At 43.4% G+C, this 26,431-nt stretch overlaps 1 protein-coding gene and 1 pseudogene across 2 annotated transcripts; both read left to right on the top strand.

Moving 5' to 3' along the window:
- The first annotated feature begins 1,056 nt into the window (after positions 1 to 1,056).
- On the top strand, positions 1,057 to 22,213 carry LOC116533937 (annotated as a pseudogene). Its single transcript, XR_004261519.1, has 4 exons — positions 1,057 to 1,302; positions 17,455 to 17,581; positions 18,355 to 18,454; positions 21,995 to 22,213. The product of XR_004261519.1 is annotated as a zinc finger protein 141-like (transcript).
- On the top strand, positions 15,342 to 16,366 carry LOC116533935 (40S ribosomal protein SA-like). The gene has a single exon (XM_032253847.1). It carries the CDS (start codon positions 15,396 to 15,398, stop codon positions 16,278 to 16,280), a length of 885 nt encoding a protein of 294 aa, XP_032109738.1. The 5' UTR covers positions 15,342 to 15,395; the 3' UTR covers positions 16,281 to 16,366.
- Positions 22,214 to 26,431: the final 4,218 nt, after the last annotated feature.

Genomic DNA, 26,431 nt, shown 5'->3' with positions numbered 1-26,431 from the left:
CCTTCAGCCTAAGGGGAAGTTGGTAGAGAGAGGCTGTTCCCTCACTTCCAGCAGAAAAGAGGTATTCAGGCCCTTCCTTCCCTGAGGTCAGAGCCCTCAGGGCTACACTCAATGTGGCAGCCACCTGCTATATGAAGCTACTGGGTACCTGGAATATGGCTGGTGTGAAGTAAAATGTGCTGTGAACAAAAAATGCACAGGGAGTTTAGAAGAATTAAATCAGAAATACACTTTATTTCTAGTTATATATTGATCACATATTAAAAGAATAGTATTTTGGATACAATCAGTTAAAATGATCACAAACAATTTCACTTGTTTCTTGTTATTTATTATTAGGTTTTATGTGGCTAATCAAAAATTGTAAATTCAAATATAGCTAACTTTTTAAAAATTTTATTTATTTATTTATTTTTTTGAGACGGAGTCTCCCTCTGTCTCCCAGGCTGGAGTGCAATGGCACTATCTTGGCTCACTGCAATCTCTGCTTCCCGGGTTCAAGCAATTCTCCGACTCAGCTTCCGAGTTGCTGGGATTACAGGCGCCCACCACCATGCCCGGCTAATTTTTTCGTATTTTTAGTAGAGACAGGGTTTCACCATATTGGCCAGGCTGGTTTTGAACTTCTGACCTCCTGATCCACTGGCCTCAGCATTTCAAAGTGCTGGGATTACAGGCGTGAGCCACTGTGCTCAGCTACATTTTATATTTTATTGGATTGCTTCCCTCTTAAAATCTCAGGTGTCCTACTCAAAAGACCAGAGGCCAGAAAGGTTATGAAATGTAAAATATTAAAATAGTTGTCATTATATTGTTTCCATTTGTGAACAAGTGTGTCTGTGTGTGCGCACGCGCGTGCGTTCACAGTTTATAAATGCGTGTAACCTTACACACCAGAGGGTTAAAAATGAACCCCCAGCAGAGCCAGGCTTAGCACAGAAAGCCCTGCCTGAAAGTGCCTGCAGGAACGAGTCTGTCACGCTTGCCTCATTCAGTGCACTGTATGGTCGCAATTTCTGTCACTCAAAGCCTGAGGGCGTGGAGCTTGGAGCCACATCCAATCAGRGCGCTGGGCTGAGAACTGCCCAATCAGGCGCACAGCCGGAGGAGAGAGGGCGGGATCCGGGATCTGGCGCGGCTTTTGCTCCAGCCCGAGCTCGGTTAGGGCCTCACCGCCCTGCTTTCACCCCCTCAGGGAGGCCCCGGTGATTCGGCCACAGCCTCTGCCTCCGTCGCTCTGTGAGCTGCGGGCATCGGATGATTCGTAGCTAAGACTCCGCGACACCCTGAAGCCCAGAAATGGTGAGTGTGCGGGGCAGGGCGTCCCGAGGCTGGGGAGGCCTCATCGGAACCGGCGGGAAATGGCGGCGGCGGGACCGAGTCTGTGAGCCGAGTCCCGGCTGCCGCCGCTCAGCCGTCGGTCCTCAGTCCCCTCCGGTGAGGGACCCGGGCTCCCGTCGGTCCCCGCACGGCGGCTCTGGCCCAGCCTGCAGCCCTTGTTGTGCAGCTCTGCGCCCGCAGCCCGCACCTTCCCCGGGCTGTGAGGTGAGGAGGTGCTGATCGGGAAGACGCCGGCGCGGCGTGCGCGGTGCCTGCGTGGGAGGCGCTGTGGTCCGGGGTCCCGTCCCTACTGGACCCTGTTCGGAATTAGAGGGAGGCTCCGTGAAAACATGGAGTTCCTGTGAGCAAACGGGGACTCATGGATGGGACAGCCCCGGCCGTGGCTCGTGGTTTGGAGGCTGCCCGCGGGTCTTGAAGGAAAGGCTTTTGTGAGGTGTGTGAGGGAGCGAAGCGAATCACCCGCCCGCCCCGACTTTCCCGCCGGTTCCCTCGCCCTGAGCGTCTCCTCCGCTTGGCGTTCCTGAGGGGCATCTTTTAGAATACACCGGCGGAGGTGCGCCCAGCGCTTCGCTGAGTTCTGAGTAGTTCTGCCACGTGATTGAACCTGAGGAGGGTGGGGGCGCCCTTGGTTTGTAGGCGGGCATTCAGAAATGAAGACGGGTGTCCAGAGGCAGGGACTGGCGTCTGCGGGGTGCAGCTGCGGGGAGAACGCTGAGCTTGTGTGGTCGGCGCTGACTCTGGGTGGTGTCGTTAGTGAGTTGTTCGACGTCCGGTTGGGGCTGGAGCGTTGACTGGTGTTGAGCAAACTGAACGTTTTCTCTCAGAAGAAAGACATGGCTTAGTCTGCGCTAGAGGGAGATGCCGGTGTCCGCCGGAAACCCTGCCGGGTTCTGCACATGCGCTGTCCCACTGGGTACTGTCCTGTTCCTCCAGGTCTCCTCCCGGGGAGAGAGGGGACTGGAAACTTAAAGGAAAGGAGTTCTGAGAATTATCCCTTCCCTGCATCCTGCTGCCAGCCCCCACCCACTAACCCACTACTGAGCACGCCTATTGGGCATTTGCACGGCCACACCCCTCCCAGGACAGGGTTCTACCCTAAGGAATTGTGCCCATGGCAGCTTTGCTCATAGAGTGTTCTGCCAAGAACACACACAGTGCCCAGAAGACTCCTGGCTCATGTCAGTCCCAGGTACTGGATCTGTAGCAGGAACCCGTTTTCTTCAGCAACCCAGGCTTCTGGACCATCTGATCCTAATCTCCTCTGCCTTCGTGGATACGGGAATCAGTCAGATTGTAGCCCTGCCTGGCCTGCACTTGCAGCACAAACCAGTCCTTCAGTCAGTCCGGCCCTGCCCCCACCCATGGCTTTTGATAGCTCCTTTCTCTCTCCTGCTTTTTTCTTCCTCACAGATCCTCCTTCCTGTGCTCAGTGTGCCTAAGTTAATTTCTCAGGTGCCTACAAGAATTCAGATGTTAGTGAGTTCAAGACCATGCCTTTAGACCTGAATGTTGTAGGAGCAAACACAAATTAGAAAGAAAAGGCTTAATGGTCTCTCTTTAGAATTAGGGAAGAATTTTTGCTCTTCCTTTTCTTAAAGCAGTTAGTTTGAAAAAAAAAATTTTTTTTTTTTTTTGAGACGAAGTCTTGCTCTGTCGCCCAGGTTGGAGTGCAGTGGTGTGATCTTGGCTCACCACAACCTCCCCCTCCCAGGTTCAAGCAATTCTCCTGCCTCAGCCTCCCAAGTAGCTGGGATTTCAGGCATGTGCCACCACATTTGGCTAATTTCTGTATTTTTAGTAGAGATGGGGTTTCACCATGTTGGTGAGGCCAGTCTCAAACTCCTGACCTCAACTGATCCGTCCACCTTGGCCTCCCAAAGTGTTGGGATTACAGGCATAAGCCACTTGCCTGTCTTGAAAACTATTATATTTATATATTTTTTCTGCTTCTTTAAAATATACATGTCATTTTTATCAGTTAAATAGGTCATTTGTCTTTTTTCAATCAAACTTTTCTAGGACCTGGAAACTATTGCTTCTATTGCTTTGAAATGTAAATAGTAAGAACATACAACCTACCTCACAATTTCTTTAGGAGATTAGGAGGTGCCTTCAGCAGGTACCTAGCTCCACATTGCAAATCTACCTCCGTCATGAAGATGTTATTTTTTCTTTTTCTTCTTTCTTTTTTTTTCTTTTTGAGACGGAGTCCCACTCTGTCCCTTAGGCTGGAGTGCAGTGGCTGCAATCTCAGCTCACTGCAACCTCCACCTCCCAGGTTCATGCGATTCTCCTGCCTCAGCCTCCCGAATAGCTGGACTACAGGCACGTGCCACCACGCCCCACTAATTTTTTGTATTTTTAGTAGAGACAGGGTTTCTCCATGTTAGCCAAGATGGTCTCGATCTCCTGACCTTGTGATCTGCCCGCCTCAACCTTCCAGAGTGCTGGGATTACAGGCATGAGCCATCGTGCCCAACCCTTCTTTTTTTTTTGCTTTTGGGATGGAGCCTCCCTCTGTCACCCGGGCTGGAGTGCAGTGGCACAATCTCGGCTCACTGTAACCTCCACCTCCTCGGTTCAAGTGATTATCCTGCCTCAGCCTCCTGAGCAGCTGGTACTACAGCTGTGTGCCACCACATCCAGCTAATTTTTTGTATTTTTAGTAGAGATGGGGTTTTACCATATTGACCGGGCCAGTCTTGGACTCCTGACCTCGTGATCCATCTGCCTCAGCCTCCCAAAATGCTGGGATTACAGGTGTGAGCCAATGTGCCTGGCCCAGAAGTTTATTTTTTCTATGAATATTACCAATTAGAAAACCCAGATGACCTCCCAAATTACTAGGTGAAATTATAATAAACTATATGACAAATGGTGCTCTCATGTCTTCTACTTGAGAATTAATTATGGTGAGTTTCTGTATTTGCAGTCTCTTAGTAGGTTGCCTGTGATGTACATCTCATTTTGGTTTAATTATGTTACAAAACATTTTCTTGCTTTTCTATTGTTGTGGACAGTATTTTAGGATTGGAGATGATTTTGCTTTTAGTTATATTTTCCACACACTGTCCAGAATTATCAGATGTTATATACAAAGTGCCTACTAGGCTTTACTTTAGAGAAAGACCTTTCTCAGGATTCCACTCACAACCCACAATTTTGTGGCAAAGTGCACAAAGTACAGTAAAGTACTCCCCAAATCAGGAAATAGAATGTTTTCTCTGTTTGAGAGCTATAGTCCCTTCTATAGCAGTTATACTAGATTTCTACAAAATAACTTTTTAGGACTGCAATCAGTTATTTCTCCTCCTTTACTGTGCCTGGCATCTTCAAATCTGACACTGATTCAGTGACCATGGGGCCCATAAACCCAGCCAGGATCACACGTGTGCATTGATTAAACCTGAGAACTTCAACTCTCTCCTCCTTTTGCTTGAATGCCCACAAATGTGCACAACTCACCACCCCTCCAAGTCTTAAATGTGCAGTTCCAAATTCTGAATGTCCTGGGATTTGAGAGAAGAATAAATAGAACTTTCATCTGAGAAATACAAGTTATTTTAATTATGAGACCCAGTGATACATTAAAATGAGACCACAGTCATGTACTGTACCTCTCTTTGAACGATTTGTCTTTTGACATTGCTTGCTACTGCCACAAATGGCTATAAATTAACCTGATAATGTCATACTGGACACTATAACCCACACCTTATAGGTTAACAATGTATATAGCCAATCACTAACCACTTATTTCTGTAAACCAATAAGAATTTCTGACAACTTTTTTTTTTATCAGTTCCTTCTTGCTTTCCTTTTTAACTTTAAAATTATACTCATAGCTGCTTCTAAATGGAGTGTATATTGAGGGCAGCTTATACTCCAGCGTTGCATCTTCAAGCTTTGGCCCAAATAAACTCTCTACTTATGTTTACCCCAGGTTTTTCCTTTTAGGTCAAAATATTCTTTACAGTGTGTTGAAGGAGCCTCCATGAGAGGATCCCTCCTGTGGTTTTACTGTGCTTGCTGTAACTCCCAAGAATGCTGAGGCATATTGATCCCACCTAGAATCTGCACTTAAAAACTGACTACTGCTTAGTGTTTACAAGACAGGACCAGACTTTGGGCTGAAAACATACAGAAAACTCTTAGAAGACATTTTCTGCGTCATGAGAGGCCAACATAGACATCTTAAGCCCCACTTTCAGATTGGAGCCCCTTGAGTTTTCAGATCTTGTCCAGTGACCTGCTATAGCTGTGTGGGAGGCTTCTGGTATGAACAGAATCTCGTGGCAGAATCTATAAGTGTAAACAAGCACCTTAACAGTGGGATGTCAGGGCCACAAAATACCCAGAGCCATAATCACAACTATGCCTTCCTGTAAATTGTGTTACTTGAGTAGAGTACTTTTATCCTTCCCCTACCTCAGAGTTAGCTGGTCAGGGACAGGGGATATTACATCCAGATCTAGGATCTGCAGCTTCACTAGGGCTGTTCCATTTTCTGTTTGTACCCCACAAATTCAGCCTGAATCTCCTGCCTGGATCACTATGGGGACATCAGCCCAAGGTCACTAGGGACGTTCTCACCAGCATCTGTATATGAGAGATCTGAGGACGTCCTGTACAGACTGGGGTCAGTCTGACAGCAAGGTCTAATTCTGCTCCCATTTTAGACAAAGAGAAATGACTTATCCTCCCCTCACAGAAAAAAATCTTCTTGGTTTGTGCCCAGATAAGAGTTGCTCCAGTTTTCTAGTTTTTTGGTGAAAAATGAGGAGATCTGAAGACTCAAACTGATCAATAAGCTAATTGCTTGTATTTCATATGGTCATTAGAAAAAGAGCTGAAGGCCAGGCATGGTGGCTCATGCCTGTAATCCAAGCACTTTGGAGGCCAAGGCGGGCGGATCACCTGAGGTCGGGAGTTCAAGACCAGCCTGACCAACATGGTGAAACCCCGTCTTTTTTTTAAAAAAAACAAAAACAAAAAGAACTGAAGCAGTCATGGTCTCTACCCAAAAGGAACTTGCAGTCTACAGTACATGAATAAATGGTTGAATTCAGCATATGTGTTCAGTACAAAGATGGAAACTGTACAGGAGACTTAAGCTTCATTTGTGCTACCTCCCTTTTATTGTTTTGTGAGTTTTGATGCCATCACCTGAACAACTATTCATTGACAGAAGAGAAGTTGTTATTGTTAGTATTGTTTTTGCCTTGCTAAGAATAAATATTTAGCTTCTAATATAATTGCTGTAGAGAAACATAAGGGTTTTAGTTAAATTCCTTGTTACTGTATGTTATAAAAGAGATAGGGAAGTGGCTAAAATAGATTAAAATTTCACAAACACTGTGAATCGAACTTCTCTTGGCCAGGCTTAGAATAGACAAAACTGAAAATACTTAGCGGCATAAAGAACAGAAGCCTAGGGCCCATTCTGTCCTAAGAGGGTGTCCAGATCCACCCTCTGCTGAACCTTGTCCAGGTCTGACCCCACACTGAAATCTCTCTGAGAACTGCTTAGAGGAGATCAGAGTTTGGGGTGGCTATTCCTACTGCCTCCCCAGAGCTGGTGCTCACAATTTCCTGAAACAAAGAAGCAGATAAATGGGGAAATGCTATATACTTTTGAACCTTAAATTGTTTTTTATAAAATTAAAACCAGTGTTTCTAGAGACATCTCATCCAGCAACCTGTTCTCCATTCCTGCAACTTCAGTATTTTTTTAACAAGTCTTAAATACAAACACAAAAATAAATTCCTCTGAATTGCACTTATACTTCCTTTCTATTTCTTTGCCATGTATTTATATTGAGCTGTTATTTGTACATTTTTTTTTTTTAAGTCAATGGTAGGAAAACAAAGGAAATGGAAATTCTGGGCCCTGCACTTAAATCCTGGGAAGTATTGCATACTTAGTACTCACCTCCCAGGATGTTATTGTTATAACTGAGCGAGCTTGAAATGACCACCGAGACAAAGCCTAGGCCAAATTGCAGGGTCCTTATTGCCGGCGGCCACGGAAGACTTTCATCTGTCTAACCCGTGGCCCTGAAAGGAGGGTGTCAAGACCTTTTATGCCCGTAAACTACCTCCTGGGCGGTGGTGGGGGTGAGGGGCTTTGGACATTCCAAGGGCCAGTGGACTTTGGACATTCTATAAACCACCTCTTGGGTGGGGGTGAGGGTAAGGGGCTTTTACCATGTCACATTTCCCCCTTATTTTATTTACAGGAATTAAATCATTAATTCCTCCAGTAGAGCCTTCTGTGAGGACCTATTGATAGTAGTTGGGTTTTAAGGGGGTGTTGCTACAGGGGTTTACAGTACTGATTAGGGTGGCGAGGGTGATGACCGTGAAGAGCGCACAAGTCTTGGCTTTGGTGAATCGGGATGAATGGTTGACACTCCATTGTTTTTCCAGTGGGGCAGTCTTGACGTGGGTGTGATGAATCCAGGTTGTTAGTCCGCCCACCTTGAGTGCGGTGGGTGTGGTCAGGATAACCATGTAGGGTCCCTTCTAAGTGGGGAGGGGGGTGAAGCCGGAGGTGGCAAATTTTTTAACAAGGACAGAGTTTCCAGGCTGGAAGGGGTGTGTCGGCTGGTCAGCAAGGTCCAATGGGGTGGGACGGCTGTCCTTAATGGGCTGGGACGGGTGTCCTTAATGAGCTGGTGTACCTGGGATTGAACAGACTGGAGCGCTTGAAAGGACTTAAGGAGTGTATAGTTATGGACTTCAGCATTCATGGTATCCGCGGGTCTGGGGAGTAAGCCTGCCGAACATGATTTTAAAAGGGGAGAAGCCTTTCTGATAGGGTGTGCATTGGACGCAGAGGAGAACAAAAGGAAGCAGGCTGACCCAGTTTTCACCGGTTTTTAAGATAAACTTTGTCAGAATTTTTTAAGGGCCTGGTTCATTCGTTTGACTTGTCCTGAACTCTGGGGACAATAGGCACAGTGTAATTTCTAGGATATACCCAGGGCCTTGGTTAGGCCCTGAGAAATTTGTGCAGTAAAGGCGGGCTCATTGTCTGACCCCAGTGTTAGAGGGAGGCCAAACCGAGGAACAAGGTCCTGTAATAGTTTTTTAGTGACCACCAAAGCAGTCTCGGACCTAGTGGGGAAGGCCTTGACCCATCCAGAGAACATATTTATAAACACAAGGAGGTATTTATAGCCATTTACTGGGGGTTTTATTTCAGTGAAATCTACTTCCCAGTGTTTCCCAGGGCTAGTCCCTCTGAGTCTTACTCCTACCTGGCTAGACCTGTTTCCTCCCAGATTTACTTGGGCACATACATTACACTGAGTAGTATTTCCTTGAGAAGTTTATGTAAATGGGGAATAGTACTTGGTTTTTTAGCAGTTCAGTTAGTTTGGTCAGTCCTAAGTGAGTAGCCTGGTGTGTATCCTTAACTAGGGCTCATCCTAGAGCCTTGGGGACCACAATCCTTTGGTCTGGCATTGTCTACCATCCTGTGGAGCCCTGTGTGGCACCCTGTTCCTTTGCAAAGTCTTTCTCACCTGAGGAGTACGTGGGAGTAGGGGACAGAACTGGGACGGGCAGGGTTACAAGGAGGGTCAGCAGTTTCACTGGCCCTATGGCTGCTTGCCTGGCCTGTAAGTCAGCAGCCCTGTTTCCCCTTGGCTCTGGTGAATCACTCTTTTGGTGTCCCTTGTGATGGACTAGTGCCACAGTCTTAGGCTTTTATATAGCCTCCAGCAGGGCTAGAATTTCCTTTCTATTCTTAATAGCTTTTCCTTCTGAGGTAAGTAGTCCTCTTTCTTTATATGTTGCTCCATGTACATGAGCTGTAGCGAAGGCATAACGGCTGTCGGTATAAGTAGTGACAGTCTTTCTCTCTGCCCAGTTTAAGGCTTTTATCAGGGCTGTATGTTCAGCCTTTTGGGCTAAAGTCTCATGAGGAAGGGCCTGGGCCCAGATGACCCACGCTAGGGTGACTATGGCTGCCCTGCATACCTGACTCTGTTGACCATAAAACTGCTGCCATCTGTATACAGTACCTCTTCCGGGTTCCATAAGGGGACGTTGGTGAGGTCCGGTCGAGAGATTTGGATGACATTTATTAATAATATTGTTGACAGTCATGTATGGGTTCTTCTGACTTCTTATTAGGCAGCAGTGTGGCTGGATTTAGGACTGTAGTCTTTAGGAACTTGATGCGGGCCTGGTCTAAGAGTAGACCCTGATACTGTACTATGTGAGCATTAGACATCCACCTTCCTGGAGCCCCACGGAACAGTGATTTTACTGCATGGGGTGCCGCTGGGTTTAATTCCTGCCCGAGAGTCAGTGTGTCCACATCCTTTATCAACAGGGCTGTTGCTGCCATGGACTGACGGCATGCTGGCCACCCAGAGGCTACGGTATTAAGTTTTTTTGATAGGTAGGTGACCGGCCTGGACCATGGTCCTAATGTCTGGGTGAGCACCCCCTTCACGATTTCTTGTTTTTTATGTACAAACAACTGGAAGAGTTTAGAAATATCTGGCAAGGCCAGGGCTGGGGCCGAGGTCAGAGTGGCTTTAAGTTTATCTAAAGCCTGTCGTTCTACTACTGTTCAAATTAGGGGTTGATTCCTTTCTGTGTAGGCATACAGAGGCTTGGCTATTTCGGCAAAACCTAAAATTCATAGCCTATAGTACCCTACCACCCCAAGGAACTCCCGAACTTGGCGTTTTGTGGTAGGTGTTGCTATCTGTAGTACTTCTTGGACTCAGCTGGGTGTCCGTGCCCGGTTGCCTTTTTTATGATATAGCCCAGGTATGTAACCTTTTGTTGACAGAGTTGGGCCTTTTCGGCTGAGACTAGATATCCCAGAGTTGGTAGGGTTAACAATAATGACTGGGTGGCTTCCCTGCCGGCCTCTTGGGTTTTTGAGGCCAGAAGTAAGTTATTTACATATTGGAGTAGAGTATACTTAGGGAACTCGGCCGGGAAGGTGGCAAGATCCTGGCTAAATGCCTTATTAAATAGGGTGGGAGATTTTTGGAATCTCTGAAGCAGCTGGGTTTATGTGAGTTGCCCCGACACCCTAGTGTCTTGGTCTGTCTATTTAAAGGCAAATATGGGTCTGCTGATTGGGGCCAGTGGGATGCAAAAGAATGCATCCTTGAGGTCCAGGATGGTATAGTAATGGTGGTTCGGGTTCATGAAGCTTAGGAGGGTATATGGATTTGGGACTGTGGGGTAGACAGTTTTTACTCTTTTATTTACTTCCCTTAAGCCTTGTACTGGCCAGTAATCCTTTGTGCCAGGTTTTAGAACAGGGAGCAGAGGGGTGTTCCAGGGTGACTTACAGGTGGTGAGAATTCCTTCTTCCAGGAGTTTTGTTATATGGGGAGCAATTCCCCGCCTCGCTTCCTGACTCACTTTGAGTATTGCCGTACCTGGACTGGAGCTGTCGTCGCCAACAGTTGGACCACAACCAGGGTACGGTGTTCTGCCAGACCTGGGGGATTGGTCTCAGCCCACACTCTGGGTACACTCTCCTGGAATTGGTGGAGGAGGCCTGACATTGATGCCTGATTTGTTTCCGGTGATAAGGCTTCCTGCAAGAGATATTTGTCTGACAGAGCACAAGTGATGAGGATTTGCTGAGGTGCTTTTGATACAGAGAGAGAAGTGGGGATAGAAAGGCAGGCCTGATTTTCGCAGAAGAAGATGGTTGCTCGAAGTTTGTGAAATAGGTCCCACCCTAATAGAGGGTAAGGGCATTCTGGAAGAACTAAGAAGGAATGGGTAACGGTGCCGTTGCCTAAGTCAACAACTCTGTTTGTGGTCCATGAACTGGTTGTGATCTTTCCTGTGGCCCCTTGGATGACTGTTTTCCTACTGGATAGTGGTCGCAGAGGCTGAGTAAGGACTGAGTGGGCCGCCCCACTGTTTACTAAAAAACTGATAGGTTTGCCCCCAGTCTTTAACCCCTGGGCTCCTGGGGGCTTAACAAATAAGAGCCCCAGCCCCCTCAGTCCTGACCTTCTAAATTGAGGATAGTCCTCAGTGGCTTTTCCTGAGCGGTTACTTGTCTTTTTTTCTTGGGGCACTTATTTTTTAATGTCCCTCTTGTTTACAGTATGTACATTGATTTTTTCCTAATGGGGGCTGGGTATCCCGGGGGCCCTTTTGTAAGGCCTCCTGCCCTTGTGGAATGACTCATGTTTCCTGCAGGGCTGCTATTACTGCTTTAGTAACTTTTTTGTTTTGTATGGCTTTAGGAGTATCCCTGTTATTAGAAACCTTCTGGGCAATTTCCAGCAATTTGATTAAATTTATTCCCTGGCGGCAGGGCGCGGTGGCTCATGCCTGTAATCCCAGCACTTTGGGAGGCCAAGGTGGGTAGATCCCCTGAGGTCAGGAGTTCAAGACCAGCCTGGCCAACATGAAGAGACTCCATCTCTATTTAAAAAAAAAAAAAAAAAAAAATCATTCCCTGAAATCAATATAGTTTTTGTAATTTTTTCCTGATATCTGGGGCTGACTGGGAGACAAAGGCCAAGTTAATGGCCCGTTGATTTTCTGGGGCCTCAGGGTCTATAGGAGTATAGGTACTGCACGCCTCTTGTAGGTATTCCAGGAAAGCAGACGACAATTTTTGCGGACCCTGAGTCACTGTAGAGGTTGATGGGCCACGTAGCCATCTCCTTAACCCTTGCTAAAAGATACCGGTGAGAAGTGTTCAGAGCCTGGTGACCCCCCCCGAGGTGTTGGGGTCCCATTGGGGTTGGGTAGTCAGAAAAACCTCTTCTTTGGTCCCAGATTTTTTTTTTTTTTTTTAACTGTTTCTCCTCCTGGACCTATGATCACTTTCAGGGCTTCCTGTCTAATTCTGCTTCTTTCCTCTGTGGTGCACAGAATCAGTAATAATTGTTGGCAGTTGTCCTAAGTGGGGTGACGAGTCTGGAGTACAGATTCCAAGAGCCCTGTCAAAGCCTGAGGCTTCTCGGAGAATGGGGGATGTTGAGCCTTCTGACAGAACTTACTCCATTTTAAAACCTCACCCCTGCTTTTAAGTTCTCCAGCACGACTCCTTCCCTGGAATTATTTCAGCAGTTCCCTAGCATGACCCCCTCCCGGGAACTATCTTAGCAGTTCCCCAGCCCCTCCCCGTCTGCACAGCCCCTTACACCAGATGCATCTGCTGGCCTGCAGGCCATAAAAATTCCTTTCGCCATGCCATGGGTGCTGTGCACCAATTTCGGGTGCCACCTGGCACCTTTCCCCTTGCTTTTAATAAAGCTTGTTCCAGCACCTGGTGTTTTGGCTCTCTCTTTAATTTTTATTACCTTCCAGTTATATAAGTCACTTGACGAGAAGGGGATGTGAACAAAGAATGGGCGACCCTGATTCTTTTCTCCCGTTGGGGGCGCCTTTTAGAGAGGAAGGACTACCGGTGGGTGTGGAGCCCTGCTGTGGGTATGCAGTGGGGACAGGGTTGGTTACTGGTGCTGTCTGGGGTGGGGGCGGTGCTGAGGCCCTGGTTTAGAGGACCTTGAGTAGGGTGGAGGTAATTCCTGATCCTTCGCTGGGGAGGGAAATATGGCTGGTGCAGAAGGGGCTGATTTAGGGCCTACCAGCATAACTTGTAGCCCAGCTTGTTTTATGCAGCATTTAAGCCATGAAGGGGGGCTGTTGAACTAAGCCTAGCCACTGGTCAATGTATGGAAACTAATCTGGGTGCCCAGGGGAACCTGTCACCACATTTCATACAGCCTGGGTTACCTTGGAATTATATGTCCCGGAGTCTGGCCACCCCATCTTAAACGATGGCCACTCCAATTTACACAGGGTGTGGAGTTTTTTCAGGGTTAGTTTTACTGCATATTGGCCTGAAAATTTAGCCTTGAAATTGGCCGTCATGCACTGGAGGTGGGTGCAGGGCCAGGAACCAGATGATCCTATCTGTTTTTTTTGTTTGTTTGTTTGTTTTTTAACCTACCAGTTGTTACCTGGACCTGTTTGCTTTTACAGTACTCTCAGTTCTGGAAAGCATTGTACTTGTGCCTTGCCCTTTCCAGCACCAGTTTTAAGTATGCTTCTGTAGCAAGGTTTTGTAAGGAGGGGGCAACAGGCTTGATAGGCCTATCCCTGGCTCGAGGCAAGGAGACGTGCAGAAGCAGCCACAGGTGCAGGTTGATGTTACCCGCGTGGGACCACAGTGGTGAATGGTAAGCTTTTACGAGATTTAAAAAACCCGCTTTGGTAGGATCTTCACTTAGATGTGCCGTGGAGTTCAAGGACTTAGGGAAAAGTTGGAAAGTTACAAAACAAATGAACAAATGGGCCAGCAAATTAACTGGGTGTAAATTTTGAATTCACCATGGCTCATAGAGATCACAAAACCTTTTCCAGTTAGTATCAACTGGTTGATGGCAGTCAGCCTCCCAACACCAGGGAGTCGCCGGGGGCAGAATCGCCTCCCGGACATTTAAAGGAGAAAAGGAGGGGCCTAATGGTGAAAGAGGAAGAGGAAAAGGAAGGAGAATAAAGTTATTTTATTAGGGGCATAAAATCAGTGAAAGTCCCCTGCAACCAATGGTTATTTAACTAATTGAGAACATCGTCTGGCCTTAGTGAGGCAGGCCTAAACCATTGCAGACCAGTCAATAAACACCTTAGAAAACTAGAGAATTTACAGTAAAGACACAACCACATGAGGGGTAGACAGACACAGGTGGGTGTCCCCTGTGGGAGACCAGTCTGATGCCTGCCTGGCCATGTCCCCGAAGGGATATTTCAGAGTGTCTTGGCTAAGGTGTACCTGTATAAACCCTGGGCCTGGTCACTGTAGAGGTGAATCACCATTATGCCCTATAATGTCTCGTGGAACCGCAGGTGAAGGCCCACACTGGTTCCGTAACCCGCCGGCCATGGGACCACACATATGTGCACTCACACTCTCACTTACACTGAGGTTACGGAAGACAACAGAAAACTGAATTACCTGAGCCTCCAGTGACGTCTCACAGTAGGCTTGCCTAGTCAGAGATTGGCTTGTCTAGTCAGAGATTAATGACCGCATCCAGTGTCCTGACTTAGGCTCCTGATGGATCGCTCTGCACTTCCCTTTTCCCCCCACCCCCGATTTCTAGACCTGACTTACCTCCGGAGGTTCCCGGGACCCTGAGGAATTTCAGGTGAATGTCGGCTAGGTAGTTGCGCATCCACCATGGGGCCAGAACTCTGGGGCCCTGGAACGTCTCAGGGGGACGCCTCCCCTAGAGATCCCCAAGGCAGGGATGGCTGCTCAGGCGAGACTCCAGGCATTTTGTCTGAGTGATGATGGACAAATCTCTCTGGGGCCTCCAAATGTTGTAACCAAGCGAGTGTGAAATCACCACTGAGACAGACTAGGCCAAATGACAGGGTCTTTATTGCTAGTGGCCACAGGGGACTCGTGTCTCTCTAACCTGTGGCCCTGAAAGGAGGGTGTCAAGACCTTTTATGCTTGAAAACCACCTCCTGGGTGGGGGTGGGGGCAAGGGCAAGGGGCTTTGGACAGTCCAAGGGCCAGTGGACTTTGGAAATTCTGTAAACCACCTCCTAGGCGGGGGTGAGGGTGAGGGGCTTTTACCATGTCACATTATGAGAATTAACACATAATGTTAGTGTCACAACACAGTGCTCTGTGACATATTACTGAGCACATAGTACATGCTCCATAAACATTGCATTAATGCAGTTGCACGTGTTATTTTTCAAATGCAGACTTACTCTGTTACAGAATATTCAGGAGACCAGAGACCAATGGGTGAAACAGGAGGATTTTATTAAGATGGCCACCGGCTCAGTGGATTAGCATCCCAAGGCTGAGCCCCTAACAAAGATAGGGCTTGACTTTTATACATCCAGGATGACGTAGCCACTAACAGGTTTACAGAAGCCAGAACAAAGAATAGTTAATTTGTGACATGTCTTGTGATGTACGTTACATTTGAAAATAGCATTTTGAGCCTTTCCACGCTATCTGCCGAGGGCTCCAAACGGCGTTGTTCTGGATTCCTGTAACTTAAAGGGAAACTTTCACAATGTCCGGAGCCCTTGATGTCCTGCAAATGAAGGAGGAGGATGTCCTTAAGTTCCTGGCAGCAGGAACCCATTTAGGTGGCACCAACCTTGACTTCCAGATGGAACAGTATATCTATAAAAGGAAAAGTGATGGCATCTACATCATAAATCTGAAGAGGACCTGGGAGAAGCTTCTACTGGCAGCTCGTGCCATTGTTGCCATTGAAAACCCTGCTGATGTCAGTGCTATATCACCCAGGAATACTGGCCAGAGGGTCGTGCTGAAGTTTGCTGCTGCCACTGGAGCCACTCCAATTGCTGGCCACTTTACTCCTGGAACCTTCAACCAGATCCAGGCAGCCTTCCGGGAGCCACGGCTGCTTGTGGTTACTGACCCAAGGGCTGACCACCAGCCTCTCACGGAGGCGTCTTATGTTAACCTACCTACCATTACTCTGTGTAACACAGATTCTCCTCTACGCTATGTGGACATTGCCATCCCATGCAACAACAAAGGAGCTCACTCAGTGGGTTTGATGTGGTGGATGCTGGCTCGGGAAGTTTTGCACATGCGTGGCACCATTTCCTGTGAACACCCGTGGGAGGTCATGCCTGATCTCTACTTCTACAGAGATCCTGAAGAGATTGAAAAAGAAGAGCAGGCTGCTGCTGAAAAGGCTGTGACCAAGGAGGAATTTCAGGGTGAATGGACTGCTCCAGCTCCTGAGTTCACTGTGACTCAGCCTGAGGTTGCCAACTGGTCTGAAGGCGTGCAGGTGCCCTCTGTGCCTATCCAGCAGTTCCCTACTGAAGACTGGAGCACCCAGCCTGCCACGGAAGACTGGTCTGCAGCTCCCAGTGCTCAGGCCACTGAATGGGTAGGAGCAACCACTGAATGGTCTTAAGCTGTTCTTGTGTGGGCTCTTGAACAACATATAAGATTCATGGAAAATAAACATCAAGTTTCTAAAAAAAAAAAAAAAAAAAAAAAGAAAAGAAAAGAAAGAAAATAGCATTTTGAGAAGCACATTGCACATTCTTTGGATGTTATCTTGCCCTGTGACCTTGCTGCTGGTCTGCAAGAAAAACAGGAGTCTTGAGATGCTTGGGAACTTTGCTGAGAATATAGGGAGAATAGATAAGGTAGATTTTACAGGAGTTAGTAAATTTCAAGCAGAGCTGGGGGTTAGGTTTTATAGTGAACACAACACAGTAAACTTTATTATGCAGCAATTACAGACTACTATTGTTATTATTTAATTTTTCTCTTCAACTCAGACATTGACACCATCTCCAGCCTCTGTAAACTTTAAAGGGCCTGGAGAGAATGCCATGCTTCAGGACGATGATTGGTGATCTTGTCTTCGGATGAAAAGTATCTGTGTTGTGATAAGGGTGTTGGTGTAAGGGACTCTGTGTGCTGTGCCTGCTTTCTATAGCTGAGTGGTACTATAATGGTTCTAGGAGGAGGAACATGAGCATTAACAGGAGACTTAACTATAAGAAGCTAATTCATGGACTCTTTTCAAACCTGCAAAATTTTGTTATGGTAAAGCCTAGAATATCAAATAATTTACATGTGCATTGAAGCTTGAAAGGCAGTGCTTAGCTAAGTGACTGTCAGCCCAGGCTTCCAGTAGGATCTCATGCACAATTTGAAGAGAAATCATCACCTGGGGCCTTCCCCACAGATCCTGTCTGTTGTTCTGGGTGGAAACATTTCTGTTTTTGAAATTAAGTTTCTCACAAATTACAGCGAGGCCAAGGTCAAGCATGAGGCCTTCCAGATACTTTAATGAGAGGTGAGTTCAGCCTGCTTTCCAGGAGGTCACAGGGCTTACTCTGCTTGGTTTTGGTAGGCGCATGTCAGTGTAGCCCATATTTTTATTGCAGCAACAGAAAATGTTGGAATGCCTTCCTTTTTCTGCAGAGCTATAGAATACTTTAGAGAACATTACTGTGTTGAAAGTTATTTAAGCAGATAATCCTACTCAGTCACGTGTCAGAACTAGTTCTCTCAATTCATTTCACCTGTAGTCAAATTAAGACCTCTGTCACTTGATACATATGTATTTTCAGGAACTCTTAACATTCAGGGATGTGGCCATAGAATTCTCTCCAGAAGAGTGGAAATGCCTGGACCCTACCCAGCAGAATTTATATAGAGATGTAATGTTGGAGAACTATAGAAACCTGGTCTCCCTGGGTGAGGTTAACTTTGATGCATAATTCCTAATACTCCTTCAGAGTTTTATTTTCTATTTTTGTAGAATGTCTTCTTGGGAACTTCTGCTTTATATGGATTAATTTCAGTTTCTTTCTTCAATAAACTGTTGGGAATTTGCTGGTGTAAAAAAGAGTATCTTGGGCAGGCACGGTGGCTCATACCTGTAATCCCAGCACTTTAGGAGGCCGAGGTGGGTGGATCATGAGGTCAGGAGATTGAGACCATCCTAGCTAACACGGTGAAACGCTGTCTCCACTAAAAATACAAAAAATTAGCCGGGGATGCGCCGGTAGTCCCAGCTACTCAGGAGCCGGAGGCAGGAGAATCACTTGAACCCAGTGAGCCAAGATCATGCCACTGCACTCCAGCCTGGGTGACAAAGCAAGACTCTGTCTCAAAAAAAAAAAAGAATATCTTTAAGATGTTTCATCTTTACATAAACCTTCTCTTTTTTTGAACTAATTTATGTCTTCCACTCTAGGTTAGTGGCAATTCTAGAAATTCAATTACATGAAATATTGTTTTCCACATCTTAAAATCCAATTTGCACCACTTATTTTGATTCAGTAGTATTTGGTAGTGAAACCTGCAGATTTAAAATACTTAAATATTTTAAAGATTCTGTCAGGAAACGATTTTTGGATTAATTTTCTAGGATCTTCCATAATTTCTCTTTTCTGCTTCACATAGTACTAGGTTGGTAATTGGAGAATCCCTAACAATAGTCATGATAACTTTTTAAAATAAAACAGGTGTTGCTATCTCTAACCCAGACCTGGTCACCTGTCTGGAGCAAAGAAAAGAGCCCTTCAATGTAAAGATACATGAGGCAGTAGCCAGACCCCCAGGTAGGTGACAGTGAATGAAGGAGAGGACACAGGCAAGGGGACCAAGATCAAGAAGGAAGCCAGGCCTTTAAAGGTAGTTTGGGAAGCTGTGCTTCAGTGGAAATAATTTCTGAAAAGGCTGCATTTTTTCCCCATATTCATGAATAGGGGCAATTTCTGTCCCATGCTGTTAAATCTTCTAAGAATTCTCTTTTTAGTGATCTCCCTTAAAGTTTACAGGGAAAGCCAATGTCCACTTTATCACTTATAAGGGGGCTGCATGATCTGACTGCTGTTCCATTGCTTTTGAAGACATAGCAATATTTGTATATTGAGGAGATCTAGGTCAAAGTATTTTTTTTCAAATACTCTTTTTGTATCATGTCTAAAATGTGTAAAGTGAGGAGTGGACATACTGGAATTTGGTTCAGAAATTCTAGGAATACCAGGGACAGATGTTGTATCTTTTCTGCTTAGTGATTTTTAATCTTATAGAGGTTGCAAATATAATTCTACAAAAATTCTTATTCAGCAATTTTATCAGAACAATAAGCATTTTCCTAAATATGAAAAAATGTAATATTACTTCAAAATGTTATTGTTTTAGTATAAATGGAGATTTGTGATTTAAACTCTATATGTGCAAATTTTCTAATTTTAATATAGTTTAAAGCACAGATTTCCAACCTTTTGGCTTCCCTGGGCCACACTGGAAGAATTGTCTTGAGCCACACATAAAATACATTAATAATAATGTTAGCTGATGAGCTTAAAAAAAAAAGGTTCATGAATAATTTTGTTATATCTACCATCATGGATAAGGGTTGGACACCACTGGATAAAGTATCTGCTCACCTTCTAGATTTCTTAAATGCGCTATGTGATTAACCAAGCAAGAACCTTGCTAAGTGTATATTAGGCTCTCAGTCGTTACGTTATTTCTTTTTTTTTTTTTTTTTTTAAATTATCTTTCACTTTTACTGAGTTCAATGCATAAAGTGATCATTATTATAAGTTTAAAATATGTTCATATTTTTGTATGTATACATGTAATTATTAGTATTACAAACTCAGGAAGAAAAATTAACAGGTATTTTATTTCAGGATGGCAGTCAACTCACAAAGCTATATTGTATTCTAATAATCACAAGTGTTATACCATTATAGTCAAAATAAACACCTCAGCAAGTTGTCAAAATTTCAAAAAATAAAAGGGATAAGCTAACAAAAAATATTCAAGTAGTTACATTGAAAGACATCATTTTGTTAAGCTGACATCATCTTGTTTCATACAAAAAGAAACTAACATATTTAAAATCAAAGCTTTCAAATTTTGTGTTCCAATTTTTAATCACCAACAATTCCATAATTAACTCTACTTCATTCATTCACCCCAAAATAATAATCATTAAGGAAGCCAAATGACCATCATTTTCCTTTTCCTCATTTTACCAAATTAATTTTATAGCCGAAAGGAATTTTAACAATATACAGCAAATTATCACTTGATCTAATAAATGCGGAAAATCAGAGGTCAAAGGACTTGAATGAATTCCACAGCTCTTCAGCAACGAAGCCAAAATTAGATTTGTCTCTCCTGAAACATAGTCCTATTTTTCTTGGCAATCCATTGCTAGAGTTAATGTTTCCTAAAGAAATAGTGGGCCTAAACCATTTAAATTATACTTCAAAATGAGCTTTATCAACTGCCAGATACAAATCTGGCCATTACAGTTTGTAAAGGATCACTGATGCCCCTGCTTAGTCACCTGCTTTTATCTAGTCAGTTTTATCTGTCTTTGCTGTTACAGCTGTGATTGTTTGTCTTAGAAATTCATAGAACATATATAAATTTAGAACATAAATTATGTTCTGTGAAATATATGTTCAGTGCACAATATAGTCAACAGTTTAATAAATCTCGTTTATCATTTAAAACAATTTTTATCTAAGAGGTTCACAAATTTTAAAAATTATCCCAGGTAATTTGTTTCTAAGAAAAAAAATATTGTCTCATGTGATTATTTCTTGCCTGATATCAATAGATTTGAATCTGTCAGAACTTTCTGCATGCTGTGAAACTACTAGGTTTTTTTTATCCCCCCTGAGTCTTTTTTTAATACAAGAAGTACTAGTATGAACAGAACTTCCACTTAAAGAATCTGGGTTACCTTTAAAAATTCTCCTAGTCTACTTTTATAACTCTTTTCAAAAACTGAGTCGTAGAAATGGAGGAGACTGTTTTTCACTCTTAAGCTTATTTATATCTGAATCATTTTAGTCGCAGGAGATGCTTTCCTCCCTGAAAAAAAATCCGATGTCTTCTCTTGGTACCTAATTCCATCATTTAGTTGGCTTCATGGCCAATCAAATTTGTATCTTCTCATAAAACTGATTAAACTATTTACTTGGATCAGAACCTCTATTTCTGGAGAGGACAGAGTCATTTAGAAGTCTGGTGCCGTGATCTAACAGCACGTAATATCCTGGAATAAAGATCTAGTAGGAATAAAAAAAGATCTAGTAGGAAGATCTTTCTTTTATCAGTATGCTTGTTCTTTCGATAAACATCTATTGATCACCTTAATAGGGATACTGACATATGATACCATTTGGATACAAAGTTAGGAAAATAAGGAAATACATTCAGTTTGCTTATCATACATAAAGATAATTTGGAAAGGGTCACAATAACAACAGCAAAAAACATGTCCTTGGTGTATGTGTAGGGGAGGAAAACAGTAGATGGGAGGCAGAACTATGATAAGGGCACTTCCTGAATCATGTAAGTGTGTTACATATTCAAAAATACAATAAATGGAATTAAAAATAAAGTCAGTAGCCTCTTTTTTTCTTTTTCTTTTTTTTTTTTTTTTTTTTGAGACAGGGCCTCGCTCTGTCACCCAGACTGAAGTACAGTGGTTCTGTCTTGGCTCACTGCAACCTCTGCCTCTTGGGCTCAAGCAATTCTCCTGCCTCAGCCTCCCAAGTAGCTGGGACCACAGGCACGGACCACAGGCACGGACCACCAGGCCTGGCTAATTTTTTTTGTAGTGACAGGTTTTCGCTATGTAGCCCAGGCTGGTCTTGAACTCCTGAACTCAAGCAATCCACCTGCCTTGGCATCTCAAAGTGCTGGGATTACAGGTGCTAGCCACCATGCCTGGATGATACACTCTTTTCAGTTATTATACTTTAAGTTCTGGGGTACATGTGCAGAACGTGCAGGTTTGTTACACAGGTATACACGTGCCATGGTGGTTTGCTGCACCCATCAACCCATCATCTACATTATGTGTTTCTCCTAATGCTATCCCTCCCCTAACCCCCCAGAGACAGGGTCCCGCTATATTTGACCAGGCTGAACTGAACTCCTGGCCTCAAGCAAAAGTTAACTTCTATGTATAAAATTATTAAACAGTTTTAATCTCTTCAACACACTATGTCACACTTTACATCTTTTTATATTATATACTATTAACAGATTATTGAAGCTATATGCTTTATTCACTCCTTCACTTTTTAAAAAATTATAATTAGGAACTTTCAAATGACTTTTTTTGAGACTGAGTCTTGCTCTGTAGCCTAGGCTGGAGTGCAGTGGTGCGATCTTGGCACATTACAACCTCCGCCTCCCAGGTTCAAGCAATTCTCCTGCCTCAGTCTCCTGAGTAGCTGGGATTACAAGCTCCTGCCACCATGCCTGGCTAATTTTTGTATTTTTAGTAGAGATGGGGTTTCGTCGTGTCGGCTAGGCTGGTTTCGAACTCCTGGCCTCAGGTGATTCACCCACCTTGGCCTCCCAAAGTGCTGGGATTACAGGCATGAGCCACTGCATCCGGCCTCAAATAACTTTTTAAGTTTGCTGATTTTTTCCCCCTGTATAAACGAGCCTCCTGTTAAAGCTTTCTGTTAAATGTTTTAGTTCTACTGTTGTGTACTTCAGCTTCAGCATATCTCCTTGGTTGCTTTTTAATGGTTACCTTTCTTTATTATAATTAATTTTCCTCATGCATTGTTGCAAAAAATTTGTTAATCTGTGTACTTTTGCATCTTATCAACATTTTTTAAGATAATTATTTTGAATTCTCTGTTAGCCATTTTTTTTTTTTATTATTATACTTTAAGTTCTGAGATACATGTGCAAAACATGCAGGTTCGTTACATAGGTATACACATGCCATGGTGGTTTGCTGCACCCATCAACCCGTCATTTACATTAGGTATTCCTCCTAATGCTATCCCTCCCCACCCCCACCCCCTTACAGGTCCTGGTGTGTGATGTTCCCCTTCCTGTGTCCAGATATTCTCATTGTTCAACTCCCACTTACGAGTGAGAACACGTGGTGTTTGGTTTTCTGTCCTTGTGTTAGTTTGCTGAGAATGATGGTTTCCAGCTTCATCCTTGTTCCTGCAAAGGACATGAACTCATTCTTTTTTATGCCTGCATAGTATTCCATGGTGTATATGTGCCACATTTTCTTTATCCAGTTAGTCATTGATGGGCATTTGGGTTGGTTCCAAGTGTTTGCTATTGTGAACAGTGCTACAATACATATGTGTGCATGTGTCTTTGTAGTAGAATGATTTAGAATCCTTTGGGTATATACCCAGTAATGGGATTGCTGGGTCAGATAGTATTTCTGGTTCTAAATCCTTGAGAAGTCGCCACACTGTCTTCCACAATGGTTGAACTAATTCATACTCCCATCAACAGTATAAAAGCATTTTTATTTCTCCGCATCCTCCTCAGCATCTGTTGTTTCCTGACTTTTTAATGATCACCATTCAAACTGGTATGATACAGTGTCTCAATGTGGTTTTGATTTGCATTTCTCTAATGACCAGTGATGATAAGATTTTTTTTTCCACATTTGTTGGCCGCATAAATGTCTTCTTTTGAGAAGTGTCTGCTCATTTCCTTCACCCACTTTTTGATGGGGTTGTTTTTTTCTTGTAAATTTGTTTAAGTTCTTTGTAGATTCTGGATATTAGCCCTTTATCAGATGGATAGATTGCAAAATTTTTTTCCCATTCTGTAGGTTGCCTGTTCACTCTAATGATTGTTTCTTTTGCTGTGCAGAAGCTCTTTAGTTTAATTAGGTCTCATTTGTCAATTTTGGCTTTTGTTGCCATTGCTTTTGGTGTTTTAGTCATGAAGCCTTTGCTCGTGCCTATGTCCTGAATGGTATTGCCTAGGTTTTCTTCTAGGCAATACCATTTTTTTGGTGTTAGGTCTTACGTTTAAGTCTAATGCATCTTGAGTTAATTTTGGATAAGGTGTAAGGAAGGGGTCCAGTTTCAGTTTTCTGCATATAGCTAGCCAGTTTTCCCACCATTTATTAAATAGGGAATCCTTTCCCCATTTCTTGTTTTTGTCAGGTTTGTCAAAGATCAGATGGTTGTAGGTGTGTGGTTTTATTTCTGAGGCCTCTGTTCTGTTGGTCTACATATCTGTTTTGGTACCAGTACCATGCTGTTTTGGCTACTGTAGCCTTGTAGTATAGTTTGAAGTCAGGTAGTGTGATGCCTCCAGCTTTGTTCTTTTTGCTTAGGATTGTTTTGGCTATGCGGGCTCTTTTTTGGTTCCATATGAAATTTAAAGTAGTTTTTTCTAATTCCGTGAAAAAAGTCAATGGTAGCTTGATGGGAATAGCATTGAATCTATATATTACTTTGGGCAGTATGGCCATTTTCATGATACTGATTCTTCCTATTCATGAGCACAAAATGTTTCTTCATTTGTTTGTGTTCTCTCTTATTTCTTTGAGCAGTGGTTTCTAGTTCTCCTTGAAGAGGTCCTTCACGTTCCTTGTAAGTTGTATTGCTAGGTATTTTATTCTGTTTGTAGCAATTGTGAATGGGAGTTCACTCATGATTTGGCTCTGTTTGTCTATTATTGGTATATAGGAATGCTTGTGATTTTTGTATATTGATTTTGTATCTTGAGACTTTGCTGAAGTTGCTTCTCAGCTTAAGGAGATTTTGGGCTGAGATGATGGGGCTTTCTAAATATATAATCATGTCATCTGCAAACAGAAACAATTTGACTTCCTGTCCTTTTATTAGAATACCCTTTCTTTCTTTCTCTTGCCTGACTGCCCTGGCCAGAACTTCCAATACTATGTTGAATAGGAGTGGTGAGAGAGGGCATCCTTGACTTGTTCTGGTATTCAAAGGGAATGCTTCCTGCTTTTGCCCATTCAGCATGATATTGGCTGTGGGTCTGTCATAAATAGCTTTTATTATTTTTGAGATACATTCCATCAATATGTAGTTTATTGAGAATTTTTAGCACAAAGGGGTGTTGAATTTCATCAAAGGCCTTTTCTTCATGTATTATAATAGATAATTATGTGGTTTTTGTCATTGGTTCTGTTTATGTGATGGATTACGTTTATGGATTTGTGTATGTTGAACCAGGCTTTCAGGGATGAAGCTGAGTTTATCATGGTGCATAAGCTTTTTGATGTGCTGCTGCTAGATTCATTCGGTGTGCCAGTATTTTATTGAGGGTTTTCACATTGGTGTTGATCAGGGATACTGGCCTGAAATTTTCTTCTTTTGTTGTGTCTTTGCCAGGTTTTGGTGTCAGGATGATGCTGGCCTCATAAAATGAGTTAGGGAGGAGTCCTTCTTTTTCTGTTGTTTCGAATAGTTTCAGAAGGAATGGTACCAGCTCCTCTTTGTACCTCTGGTAGAATTTGGCTGTGAATCCATGTGGTCCTGGGCTTTTTTTGGCTGGTAGGCTATTAATTACTGCCTCAATTTCAGAACTTGTTATTGATCTGTACAGGGATTCGCCTTCTTCCTGATTTAGTCTTGGGAAGGTGTTTGTGTCCAGGAATTTATCCATTTCCTCTAGATTTTCTAGTTTATTTGCATAGAGGTGTTTATGGTATTCTCTGATGGTAGTTTGTATTTCTGTTGGATTAGTGGTGATATCCCCTTTACCATTTTTTATTGTGCCTATTTGATTCTTCTCTCTTTTCTTCTTTATTAGTCTGGCTAGTGGTCTATCTATTTTGTTGATCTTTTCAAAAAACCAGCTCCTGGATTCGTTGATTTTTTTTGAAGGGTTTTTCATGTCTCGTATCTCCTTCAGCTCTGTTTAGTCCTGGTCTTAGTTATTTCTTGTCTTCTGCTAGCTTTTGAATTTGTTTGCTCTTGCTTCTCTAGTTCTTTTAATTGTGATGATATGGTGTCAATTTTAGATCTTTCCTGCTTTCTCTTGTGGGCATTTAGTGCTATAAATTTCCCTCTAAAGACTACTTTGGCTGTGTCCCAGATTCTGGTACATCGTATCTTTGTTTTCATTGTTTTCAAATAATTTATTTATTTCTGCTTTAATTTTGTTATTTACCCAGTAGTCATTCAGGAGCAGGTTGTTCAGTTTCCATGTAGTTGTGCGGTTTTGAGTGAGTTTCTTAATCGTTAGTTCTAATTTGATTGCACTGTGGTCTGAGAGACTGTGTTACGATTTCTGGGTTTTTTTTGCATTTGCTGAGGAGTGTTTTACTTCCAATTATGTGGTCAATTTTAGAATAAGTGCGATGTGGTGCTGAGAAGAATATATATTCGGTTGATTTGAGGTAGAGAGTTCTGTAGATGTCTTTTAAGTTCATTTGGTCCAGAGCTGAGTTCAAGTTCTGAATATCCTTGTTAATTTTCTGTCTTGTCGATCAGTCTGATATTGACTGTGGAGTGTTAAAGTCTCCTGCTATTATTTTGTGAGAGTCTAAGTCTCTTTGTAAGTCTCTAAGAACTTGCTTTATGAACCTGGGTGCTCCTGTATTGGGTACCTATGTATTTAGGATAGTTATCTCTTCTTGTTGCATTGATTCCTTTACCATTATGTAATAACCTTCTTTTTTTGATCTTTGTTGGTTTAAAGTCTGTTTTTATCAGAGACTAGGATTGCAACCCTTGCTTTTTTTTTTTCCTTGCATTTGATTGGTAAATGTTCCTCCATTTTTTTTTTTTTTTTTTTTTTTTTTTTTTT

This window comes from Sapajus apella, unplaced genomic scaffold (genome assembly GCF_009761245.1).
Source record: "Sapajus apella isolate SASKATOON/1434 unplaced genomic scaffold, GSC_monkey_1.0 scaffold85, whole genome shotgun sequence".
In the NCBI taxonomy this organism is placed as follows: Eukaryota; Metazoa; Chordata; class Mammalia; order Primates; family Cebidae; genus Sapajus; species Sapajus apella.
Note: the sequence above shows the minus strand (reverse complement) of the source record. Positions and strands in the feature narration are given on the sequence as shown.